Below are 12,601 nucleotides of genomic sequence, written 5' to 3'. Positions count from 1 at the left end.
GATGAAAAACAGCCTTCTCATATAATAGTCAGGGGAGAACATACATATTGGAGATCCCATTACAGTAAATCACTTCTTTCTCCATTGTGCTCTGCCCGAGACATCTCCTTCTTGCTTGCCAGTGGCCTGATTGTACGGTTTTGATGCTGCCATTGTTAACGGTAGCCTATGAGGACTCGGCCTATCAGAGATTAGCTCCATACTGGCTATCAGGCGTGACATTTTTTATGTTTTTGTTTTCCTTCTTATGTCTTCTTTTTGAGAAAAGGCAGGGACGAAGGATGCTCATTTGGATAACCTCTCTAAGTGATGATAAAGAAAGGGTTGCCACACTTTCTAAGCGAGTGACAGGAATAAACAGAGACATACAACACGTTCCAAGCTCCAAGCTGCGCAGTGCTGCGTCTCTCGCGGCCAGTCGGGACCGCGGGTGCAATGGAAATCATGCGCAAAAATAGATATTGTGGTTTGTTAGGATTGAAAATTCAAACGTCACATTTGGCACATTTTGACAGCCCAGTAAGAATGAATTTTTTTTAAGGGTGTCACAAAGATCAAGAAGGTTTGTGACCACTGGTACGAGTGAACCCTCCGATTTGGTATTGTCGCTGCAGTGTGCACAGTTCAATGTCCAATGACGGGAATTTCATTACTCTCCTCTGAGGACTCTGCTAATCATGCTTTGTGCACATGGATGAAATCTCAATTACCTTGCTCATTTTCATTTCTCAGTTCAATTCTCTTCCTGTCCACTTCCTGTCTCAGGGCTTCCTGGACATTGACCTGACAGACCTGAGGAAGGGTGGCGCGAACATCACCGGCTTCCAGCTCGTCAACAACTCTGAGCCCAGCGTCAGCCGCGTCGTCCACCAGTGGATGGAGTTTGACAACAAAGACTCCAAAGTGCCCAAGAGTGGACTCAAAGTACTGCTTTGCTCTCTGATCCCTTCTCCTTTTCTTTTTCTTCTTCTTTAATATGCGTTAATACAAGAAGTCGAAATGCACGCTAAGGTGCAAAGATGTCAGGTTTTAAGTGACGGCCAAGAAGGTTGTTATTGCCCCTGTCAGTTTGTTTGTTATTGACTTGTGAGCAGCACATTGCAACAAGCTATGACAGGATTTATATTAGATTAGCTTGACAGGTAAGCCATGATCCTATCAGATATCAGTTAGGTGACTCAAATCTGCTGTGAAATGAGTATTGATTTTTAACCATAATAACCACCTGAGATAGAGCATTGATGCCTAATCCAAACAACTTTGTTTTTACGAGGACAAGAAATACACTTTAAATTAAAGGAATAAAAAATGTCTTTAGGCGCGAATGCAAAGATGTGTTTTGCATGGCTGCCTTTCCTTGGCCAGGACCTTTATCAGTTTATTGTTTGCTTCGGTTTGAATGTGTGCTCTCTCTTTGCAGTACACTGGCGCTCTCACATATGACGGGGTGAAAGTCATGTTCACGGCCTTTCAGAACTTAAGGAAGCAGAGGATAGACATCTCTCGCAGGGGCAACGCTGGAGAGTGTCTTGCCAACCCACCAGCCCCCTGGGGGCAGGGCATAGACATCCAGAGAGCCCTGCAGCAGGTCTGTGTGCATACATAGGAGCATGTTAATGTGCACACACACACACACACACACACACACACACACACACACACACACACACACACACACACCTACACACACACACACACACACATGCAAATTCCTGAGTGGCACATTGGCTAACGGCTCCTGACTTGAGGCTGGCCGAACAAATTAGGTCTCATTCTGTCGCGTAAAGTTCACATTAAGGCGTAGGAGAGCTCTGCAGTATCAAATGTGACATCATGGCTGGTAAACAAAACCTGCAGGCAATAACACTCAGCCATGATCATCATGGAATATGACAGTAGCAATTGAGTTTGGAAATGTAATATTTGGCACTGGAAATAGAAATGTTGGGCTGCCCTTGAGACTTCACATCGTCAGGGAGACACCCGTGCATGTGATGGCATGCATTTCGAGGAATGGGCATTATTTCATAACAGTGCATTCCAAATTACAGTTTAAAAAAAGGAGAAATGCAGTTTCCAATTTAAAACCCAATGATATATGTTATTGATGTGCTCTCGAACAGCATTTGCATTAACTACGGAGGTATTACACATGCACTTTGTGTGCGAGGGCATCCATGTGATTGCGTGTGAGTTTGTGAGTGTGCGCGCAGCCCGAGGCTCTGTCTGCAGAGTGACTGTGCAGCGGCCTGCTCAGTGTCAATCTCGCCATCTGCCTGCGCCTGGACTGGAGATTGAAGCCGCGTTCGCTCAATTAACTCCATCACACAGCCAAGACAAACACGCTGCACTGTGTACACACACACACACACACACACACACACACACCGTCTGTCATTGTGGACCTTCACAAATGAATACTATACAAACGCGTGCAAGCCGCGATGAACACGCATCGCGTGTAGGCGTGGCATGCTAATGCCCGACAAGAAGAAGCGGACTGTATGAACGTCATGCTTCACCGCAGTCATTATTTACCCATCTGCCGAGCCTGAGAATTACTCATTCACTGTCTGCGACTCCATTACAGGTCCGTATAGATGGACTGACGGGTCACATCCAGTTCAACGAGAAAGGTCGCAGAACCAACTACACTGTCAGCGTCATGGAACTGGCCCCCTCTGGACCAAAGAAGGTAAGCCTGGAGCCTGACGACACTGTTTATAAACGCTGACTGCAATGAATCAGGGCAATAACCCTGTGGTTCATTTAGGACATTATTTTTCAAACTTGTAAGAATTACACTTAAGAAATTTAGGAGTAAAAGAGTTCTTCACTGAAAGACATATTTATCAAGCGGTTTATTCCTTTTCACATAAAGTGAAGAGTCACATATTAGAATAATCCCATTTTAATCCCATGTATGCTTAACAATCCGAAACAAGGACGTTTCTTAACCTTTTAACAAGTCCTTACATTTGACTCTTTCTGCAAAATCTTGTGTAGTTCTAATTTTTTTAAATAGACGACATCCCGAATATCTCCAGTAGCAATCAACATGTGAAATCAGTAACAATGTGATATAATGCAAATAGTCCCCACACATTACAATAATGCATCATCTTAAACCTTATTCATATTGACCAATGTCCTTTTGGGACATTTGCTCCTAAACATGTCTCCCAAGACGTGTGCTAACCTCTGTTTCAAATGTTGTAAGACATTCGACAAATTACTTTGATTCCCTCCAAGTCCAAAATGTCACTTTTAAGCGTTTGTGACATTGTGACATTCTCCTCGTCTCAGGTTGGCTACTGGAACGAAGATGAGAAGTACGTGACGACTGCCAGCTTGGTGAGAGGCAGCAACGAGACGTACGGCCTGCAGAACAGAACTTACATCGTCACCACGATCTTGGTGAGTAAAATAGAGAGGAATGACGGATTTCGGGGGCGGGGTGAGGGGCTGGTGAGACAGGCGAGACGGAGACGGGGAAAGGCAGAGTAACATTTTTCATCTTCTTTTATGGTAGAGTTCCTAAAAGTTCAGGCTCCTGACAGAATTCAGCAGGCACTATCTCGCTCCCTTCCATCTCGTGCCAACTCTATTCTGCTCAGAATCGCTTCATTGTGAGGACACCGGCTTGCTGCCTCGTGGAGCTCCACTGTACAGCACAAGAACAACACAACCTCACGCTGAATGGACACAAAGTGTGCATTCGTCATTTAACGGTAGTTAGTATATATCTATACAGCAGTAAATAGCACAGGATGCTATTCATTCCTTCACTAAGACCTGGCCCTGTTGCATTCAGCGTCCTGGCCTACATGTGTGTTTGGCAATGGGGCAGCAGCGATTCAATCTGACCAGCTCTTTTAGATTTTCAAAAAAAGAAAAGCGACATAGCTGGCAATACCTGGCTCATATACGGTGGGGGATAATACAGATCAGAGCATATCTTACCAGGTACAGGATGTTCTCAGGGTCTGCATCATGTTAAAAATGTTATCTCAGAGAATACTCTATGTCTGTGGAGGCCTGGGGCCCAGCACTGGGTTTTTTGTATTTTATTTTTCAGATGGAAATGTCTTTTATCTCTGGAATCACTGCCACCACATTATTTTTGCTTGGCTTGAAGCAGATATAGCTATTCCGTACATAGATGAAATGTGTAAAAAAAAAAGAGAAAACACCAGCGGATTTTTGGAAATTCTGCAACAGCCTTCAGGTCTAGCAATGCAATGTCTGTTCTCCACTGTGAGGCTTAATGGGGTAAAGGATTTCAACTGTGTGCTTCACTGAAGAGAAACGCACTCCTCACCAGATAAGGGCTCTGGCAAGGTGATGGAGCTGAGAAACGATGTAGAATAGTAGACATGGGAAGAAAAAAAAACACTCCAATCTGCGCAATCTTTTTATAGAGGCAAGCTTTCAGTCAGGGACATTTTGGCATCAGCGGGAAACAGCTGAACACAACAATACATAGTGACATTACCAATGTGGATCATCTGGTAACGCTGCATTCATGTCACAGCATACGGACTGTAAATACGAGCACCCGATTGGGGAAAACACATCAGCCTCCTTCCTCCTTGTGTTTAAGAAATGGAGGGTTTCTGACAATAACTGTTTTTGCAACTTTGGGGAAAAAATTGATCAACTATCAAGCATAAATGGCTGTAATAGTGGGTGAATAAACCGCAGCATTAACCCTATTACAATCAATTTAGATAATAATACAGGTGCTACATGGATGACACAGTTATATGTTACCTGATTCAACTCAATGAGAAAGGGGAAAGATAAATATGTTGTGCAAATAAAACCAATTTAGGCTACTCTTACATAATAATTGCATGCATTAATAATAATAAATGGTTCAAGACATAGATATGGATGAATGGTCGAACCAGCCTCTGCCACACATATGAGTATTACGTTTCCCAACTAATCTCAACATTGATAGCTCAATTTTATGTTTATTGTAACATTAGGATTCAAATGAATATGACTTTGGGAAAATGATGAACACACATTAGCCAGAAAAGGGTTGCAAGCTGATGTGGAGCATTGGGTAAACCATGCAAAACTTAACATGTGGTCTATTGGCATCTAATTTAAAAAGTTTAAAAAACCATGAACATTCTCATTTAAACCCGAAGGTTGCAGTTCTCCCAAGAGGACGGACCTAAAATAAGTCTCGCGGATATAAACTCCTATCAGTGTCCCCTTTTCTTGGAATATAAATGGGTCCTCTGTCTTGGAGCCGAAGAGAAGAGATAAGGTGTGAACAGTTATTGGGCAGCAGGCGAGCTTTTACATCGTTTAACTTTTGTGCTCGCTGATTCGCTGCTTGAGGGAGTGTGTTGTTTTTGCCAATGTGAAGGTAACACTTTGTGCTTTCCCACATCCCTCCTGTCCCAGCCTGTGAACGCAAACCAGGCAGGGGTTAACGGGAGATCTGGAGGAGTGAAGCGAAGCATGTTTAATGGAGGACTGCAGTTTGGTGTCTTCACGACCGTGGCTTTACACGAAAACCTGGCAGTGACTGGAATTTTACAATTCAGTGTTTGCATGCCAGACCATACTGGCTGTGTGCATCTATTATAATAAACGCAGTTATTTTAAAAGGCTTTCAGAAAGAAACGGTTTCGCGAAAAGAGCAAATAATGTAATGTTGAAAGTTCCCTCGAGGTCTGTTTGAATTGGTCTCAGAGGAATGAAATGAGTTGATTTGAACATTTTTGCCAATGGCAAAACATACTCATTCTCATGCATGTTTTATTTCCGCGTGTGTTTGCATTCGAACACATTTGTGTGTGCATGACAGCCGATCTCAGTGGAACTGTCCGGGGTCAGTGAGACTGAGTCCTGGAGGACCTTCTGTATGCCGTGTCATGCCTCAATGCACGCGCGTGTGTGCCTGTGTGTGTGTGTGTGGGGGGGGGCAATATGCGTGCATATTCAAATGTGTGTTTAGCAGACTATGAAAGTTGCATACTGCGTCTATGCGCTGCAAGCCAGACCTTTCTCACCACCGTCTCCCTTGGGTGCCGTTTCTGTACCAGCGGACCAGGGGTTTCCATGTGTGACAATGATTACCTCCACTACAGCCATAAAAAGCAAGAGAACCCAGCTCACTGTAACACAAGGGACCCTCCCTCAACCCCCACGTCTTTAGACCCTGATGAAATATGATGGCAGGATTTGCTCCGCTCAGCACAGCCTGAGCTAAAAGCAGGCGCGCGTAACAGCTTGAGGGAATTGAGGCCCTCCAACTGCTGGTGGACAGCTCAGACCGATTTGACTGGGATTCTATATGAAATGCATTTTCCTTAAAGTGAAGTGGGGCCCCAGGTGTCTCGTCAGCTGTAACTTCTCAGGACACCCAATCAGTGTGAGATGTGTTAATGTCGGAGCGATATATAACAAGAAGAGTAGCCTGGCCCTGGAGCAGAGGTCAGCAATGTCTGCTCCTCCATCTACATGGCTCACACACACACTCACACACACACACACACACACACACACACACACACACACACACACACACACACACACACACACACTGTCTTCTCAACCTTTAATAACCCTGTCCAATTCCTGCGCGTCCTCATGACCTGCTTCATGCTAGCAACACTCCTTTCAATGCTGTCCTAATTATCATACTTTGGTACCTTTTTATAGTTGAATTACACACCATACCTTTAAGGAACAAAGACAAAATAATACCTGGTAATTTCATGTAATTATCTGTTCTTTCGAACCTATCACAGAGCTCTTCTTTCTCCAAAGCCGCAGTTATGAGCACAGGGTAAAAAGATAAATGATGCACCAAAGCATAAAATGCATCCCTAGAACCACTTCTCAAATGTTTAAATAGTAATATAAAACTTTTCTAGATGCTAAAGCTTTATTATCATCCATAATGCTGTTGTCGCTGACTTAATTAGCTTAAAAGCCAGCCGTAAAAGCTATGCTAGTCACAATAGCTTGTGTCAAGATATGACGCCTTTTATGACCCCTTTCATTTCAGAAACGTTTCTGTGACTACCTGTCTGTCCTGTTTGACGTCTGGTGTAATTGAATTTAAGTCGATGATTGTCCGGTTGCCCTTGCATCCAACAGGAGTCTCCATATGTGATGCTGAAGAAGAACCACGAGCAACTTGTGGGAAATGACAAGTACGAGGGCTACATCGTCGAGCTGGCTGCAGAGATAGCCAAACATGTGAGCTACCAGTACAAGCTGAAGGTTGTTTCAGACGGCAAATATGGAGCAAGCGATCCGGAGACCAAGATGTGGAACGGCATGGTGGGAGAACTGGTGTATGGGGTGAGGAAACACACATTCATACACTGGTGGCAGCCTGCAATGCAAGGTGCAACCTACTCATTAGGATCCAAACTAATGCTCATACTCTCTCTCACACATACGCACACACACACGCACACACACACACACACACATGCACACGCACACAAACACAACAATGTTACACCTTGTATTTCAGTCAATATCCATGGATTTACGATGCAACATGCTGTATCAGCCATAGGTGTCATGGATAATTCAGGTTCTGGTTGTTTGATGTCCCCCAGTTAAAGGGAGGTGGTGATGGGGTTTAGACAGAGTATAAAACGTATAGTGTAGTTAAAAAAATAAAAAGATTAAACAAATGAGAGAGTAAATAAAAAAGTAAGCCAACAGGATGAGGATGTAAAGATATATTTCATCGATAAGGGTACGCTAATATCAAATTAGTTTGTAGCTTTTAAAGCAAATATATATTATATTATATTATTAATTATTGCCGATGAATATAAGGTTAGAAAATAACCAATTCAACATTACTTCTGGTATAAACCACGGCCAACCGAGAGAGATAATAACATCTCAATACACCTCTATTAGCATGCTAGTATTTGCAAATTAGCACTAAACACGAAACATAGCTGAGGGCCACTGAATGAACGGCATGGCCGACGTTGCCATTCCTAAAGCAACACTGCTAACTAGAACTGTACATAGCACTATTTGTAGTGGCACAACAGATGTTTTGATGAAGACAATCTGGTGCTTTTCCCATTCACAAACACATATTATAGACCATAACAGACAGATTAATGCTGCCTAACAACTGCCTGCCTCTGTGTGTGTCCCCCCCCCCCCCCAGAAAGCTGATGTGGCTGTGGCTCCTCTGACCATCACCCTAGTTCGTGAAGAAGTGATCGACTTCTCGAAGCCCTTCATGTCCCTGGGTATCTCCATCATGATCAAGAAACCCACAAAATCCAAACCGGGCGTGTTCTCCTTCCTGGACCCGCTGGCTTACGAGATCTGGATGTGCATTGTGTTCGCCTACATCGGTGTCAGCGTCGTGCTGTTCCTCGTCAGCCGCTTCAGCCCGTATGAGTGGCACGCCGAGGACTACGAGGAGGGGGGTGAGCCGCAGTCTCCCACCCAAGCCTCGGCCTCCAATGGGGTGCAACAGGGCCAGGCGCCGACGCAACAGAACATCAACCAGCAGAGTGCTGAGCAGACCAATGAGTTTGGCATTTTCAACTCCCTTTGGTTCTCACTGGGGGCCTTCATGCAGCAGGGCTGCGATATCTCACCACGGTAAGAAACTCTCGGCCACAAGTGTTGATGTGCAGCTTCCGCGCTGCTTTGAGTCCCCGCTTCGGTTTTCGATGGTGCACAAAGAGACACTAAGCGCCACCTACGTACAATATATTGCTTTCTGTCACACCAACGCTTCGACGTGCTCTGTTGCTTTATGTTCAACTCCGATGGGCTTTGTTTGTTGAGATGTTGTTCTTTGTCACTTGTCAAAGCGGCGATAAAAGTGCGATGGAGAGCAGCAGCAGAGTAAACATGCCGTGAACTTCGAGGACTGTACAAACTTGTTGTGGGTAGCTCCCTTCAATGTGTTCAACATGTCTATCCATCACTCAGGGTTAGGCTGCGTGTCTATCCATCAGTCAAACTGCGGGTAAAGGTACATGTTAAACCCTTTGGAGAGTGTTATTGAGGATCCCGATGTGAGTATTGAGTGGTATGTGTCGGCTTCCCCTCAAGTGCTCTCACGAGCTACGGTATGAAACCGTTTGCAAAAGGTCACCAATTAAAAATCTCATTAAGTGTCTGAAATTAGAGACACTGAGGTCGACTTTCTGAGCTTTCCAGAGGGACCAGCAGGAGGAGATGAGATACAGTCAGTATCATCACTGTTACAGGTTAGGTCATGGATAGACACAGAGCTTCTTGTCTCTTTAAACTTTAAACTACATACATTATGTACGCGTGCAATATGGTGGTGCACGTATATATAATACATCTGTACCGTGGTGGCTTTTTTTTTATCCTGTGAGGGTGGAGAGGCTGATGCCGTTGCTTCGGGGGGGGAAAGAAATTGTCAGCAGGCTTTGATAATCTGCTTTCCTGAGAAATCCGTCTCTGGGATTGCTGCCTCCGCCAAAAAACAATGGAGGTAAATGAAATTTGGTTTGTGGTGCTCAAAGGATTGAACATTTAATTTAATAATTCAGTACCCACATCTGTGTCCAGAAACAATGTGCGGTTACCCTGAATAATCGGAAGAACACACGTAAGGTTCATATCTATTCCCAAGATATAGTCTCGATAAAGAAAGTTGAGCAATAGTTCCAATGAAATCTCCAATGAAATTTTTAAAATTTTCCAAGCACCATGTGAAGTGTATCTTTCGCCTCTTTTTTTCTTTTATCCGAGAATAACAAAGAGATAACGATGGATATGTGGAAACCTGATTAAATACAACCAAAACTATCTGCATGGTTAGATACCATTAGAGAAAGGTGAGAACATCAGGTGTTCTTGTGTTTTGGGCCGATCGGCCAATCAGTGACCGACAACCGGAGACATGATGTGTTGCCGGGCGCCCTGCCCTGAACGGGATTTATTTGTATGGAGAAATATCTGCAGTGCTCAGTCGACCCTCCCGGATTGAGCGGCTGAAGGTTACAGCAATGTGTAACGGTCCATTCTTGCCTTGACTTCCATCTTGTGACATTTACAAAATGTATTTTCGCGTTGCTCTTACCTTCCACAAATATCAAACGGGAGAAAATCTCTGCACCTCCAGGCCTCGCAAGCTGCAGGTGCTCGGCAGTACAAGATGTAGGTACCGGACCCCTACTCACACGGGCCCTCACCTGACATTTACCCATTTTCTGCCCGGAGACTCGGCCGTGCTTCGTGCAAGGATAGAGCCCATTGCCTGAGCGTTCTTCTCTGACAGCCAGAAAAAGCATCTTCAATATTTATTGATTTCCTGGTGCGCCACACACACACACAGAGAGAGAATGTGACCACGCATCTGCAAATTGTCCATTCCCTGTGGTCTCTTTTTGAGTTCTCTTTTGTGCGTGTGCGTGTGTGTGTGCGTGTGTGTGTGTATCACTTTCTATGTGTGCTTGACTACACATGAGTTCACGCATATTTGCACAGCATTTGCATTTGTTTTGCTTTTGGGTGTGTGTGTGTGTGTGTGGGGGGGGTAAGCTCTGCTGATGCAAGACGTTTCACTGACTGTTCACAAAACAGATTGTTTCTTTACTTGCAGCCGCTCTGCCGATGGCGCCTTTGACTGCAAATGAACCAGATGTGAGACACGTTGTGTGTCATCTTCAGCTGTAAGAACTGTGGCATTTACCTGCTGATGAACAGAGAAGGGACGTAGTCGCGATACAGTTGTTGCGTCGGGAGGTGTTTGAACAATTTGGTGCTTTTTGTATGTTCTCTAGGTTGTCAGGGAGAACGTAAGATTTTCCTTGGTGTCATCAGTGAGGGCGGCAGCTTTAGGCACTGCCATCCTCCGAAGACTTAGATCAAATGTCCTCCTGTGTCCTTCCAAGGTGACTCTGATGGTGACTGTCCCTTTTCCGCGTCTTGTGGGACCCATGTGCAAAATAAATATGTTAAGTATATTTAATCTTAGCATACTTTAGTATACTTGAAGCCCTACTAATCATAAGTATACTTAAAGTGCGCTGTTTAAAAAGATTAAATATACTTATGCATATTTATTTATAACACAATTAATATATAAAAATAATAGCATGAAGAAGTTTACTTACTAATTACAAAAAATATATTTATCAAATGTGCTTTAAATACATTGTTTCAATGCTAATTTAGAGCATATTTGAAATATACAAAAAATATGTTAGAAAAGTAATTGGACAGATTTCTTTGATAGTATATTTGCAATATACTATTGACACTTAAAGTATATATTTTTTCTCATAATATATTTCTTGAAAGTATACTATAGTACAATTATTTTAAAGTGTGTTAAAAGTATGCTTTTTAAAATAGGTGAAAGCGTGACTTTAGTATACTTTTTATATATTTTCAGAAAATACACTTCTTTGATAGTATATTTGCAATGTACTATTGACATTTTAAGTATATTTTAAATAGATTAAAGTATATATTTTTTGGGTGACCTAGTTGCTCTCGTTAGCGCATTCACACACGGAGGTGCATGTTGATGTATCTCCTGAAGCGGCGTGAGCTCCTGCTAGATTTAAAGGGACATGTAATGCTATTGCGTGTGTTTTGTCAATAATACTGATATCCCAACATATTCTGTTGTCGGGGTTTGAACCACAATTGAATTTTCTGGTGAGAACATTTTTCTTCAGTGAGCGTGTGCTCATTTCTTTAAATTTAATTTTGGCCTCAACTGATTTCACCTGCATTCCATAATTAGCTGAATTGGGATATCGGGTGTGTTAGGTGTGTTTTGGTAAAGTTATCTTTGTTTGTTGGTCATTTATTTTTATGATTACTTCAATTAACTGGATTGTTATTTTACTGTTAAGTCAAAGAAAAAAAGAAACAACAACAAATATGATTTTATTAATTTTCTCTATAATAATAGATTCTGAGAAAAATCATCATATAGTTTACAGTTGTAAAATAAGTATTCAGATTATTAAGTAAAAATAGCAACGGCACTTAAAAAAGGAAAAGAAACATTACAAGTTTACAAGTATTATTAAATAATGTACTTGGGTATCCAGTTACTCATAATGCAGAACGATAGATCATGTGTTTTTTATGTAAAATTATATTTTGAAAAGTATCAGCTTTTGTATAAACATTTTTGAGTATGAAGAACAATATTTCCCTCTGAAATGTCATGAAGTAGAAGTATAAACTCAAGTAAAAGCGTCTCAAACTTCAGTCTTTGGATAAACGATTACTTTTCTATGAAACCTTGACTCGTATCTGTTCATTAATGCTAATGATGACTAGCATCTGCAATCTCTGTTTAACTTGTTCTTGTTGTTGTTGTTGTTGTTAGCTAATAGGAGCTAGCTGGCTAAATTGATGAGCACTCGTCGAGTTTCCTGATAGAGGCGCGGTCATGTGATTGGCTAAAAGATGAGGGTCTGTTGTCTTATCAGCCGTTATAAAACAAAAGGCAACAATGCAGCGTGGGTTCTCCGGGTCTCTAGATTTCGTGAGCGTGAATGGTTGTCTCTATATGTGCCCCGCTATAAACTGGCACCCTGTCCAGGGTGAACCCCGCCTTCGCCCAATGTCAGCT

The 12,601-nt window shown here is 42.8% G+C and overlaps 1 protein-coding gene across 1 annotated transcript in view; it reads left to right on the top strand.

Moving 5' to 3' along the window:
• The window catches only part of gria1a (glutamate receptor, ionotropic, AMPA 1a), a 62,489-nt gene that overhangs the window by 26,223 nt on the left and 23,665 nt on the right, over positions 1–12,601 (top strand). The window contains exons 6-11 of the mRNA XM_034543376.1: positions 766–924; positions 1,421–1,588; positions 2,591–2,695; positions 3,307–3,417; positions 7,129–7,335; positions 8,177–8,622. Of these exons, the coding sequence (XP_034399267.1) occupies positions 766–924; positions 1,421–1,588; positions 2,591–2,695; positions 3,307–3,417; positions 7,129–7,335; positions 8,177–8,622 (1,196 nt within the window). The remainder of the gene's footprint in view (positions 1–765; positions 925–1,420; positions 1,589–2,590; positions 2,696–3,306; positions 3,418–7,128; positions 7,336–8,176; positions 8,623–12,601) is intronic.

The sequence above is a fragment of the Cyclopterus lumpus genome, chromosome 10 (genome assembly GCF_009769545.1).
Source record: "Cyclopterus lumpus isolate fCycLum1 chromosome 10, fCycLum1.pri, whole genome shotgun sequence".
NCBI classification, from domain to species: domain Eukaryota; kingdom Metazoa; phylum Chordata; class Actinopteri; order Perciformes; family Cyclopteridae; genus Cyclopterus; species Cyclopterus lumpus.
The sequence above is the reverse complement of the archived record's forward strand: the minus strand, read 5'-3'. Positions and strand labels throughout refer to the sequence as shown.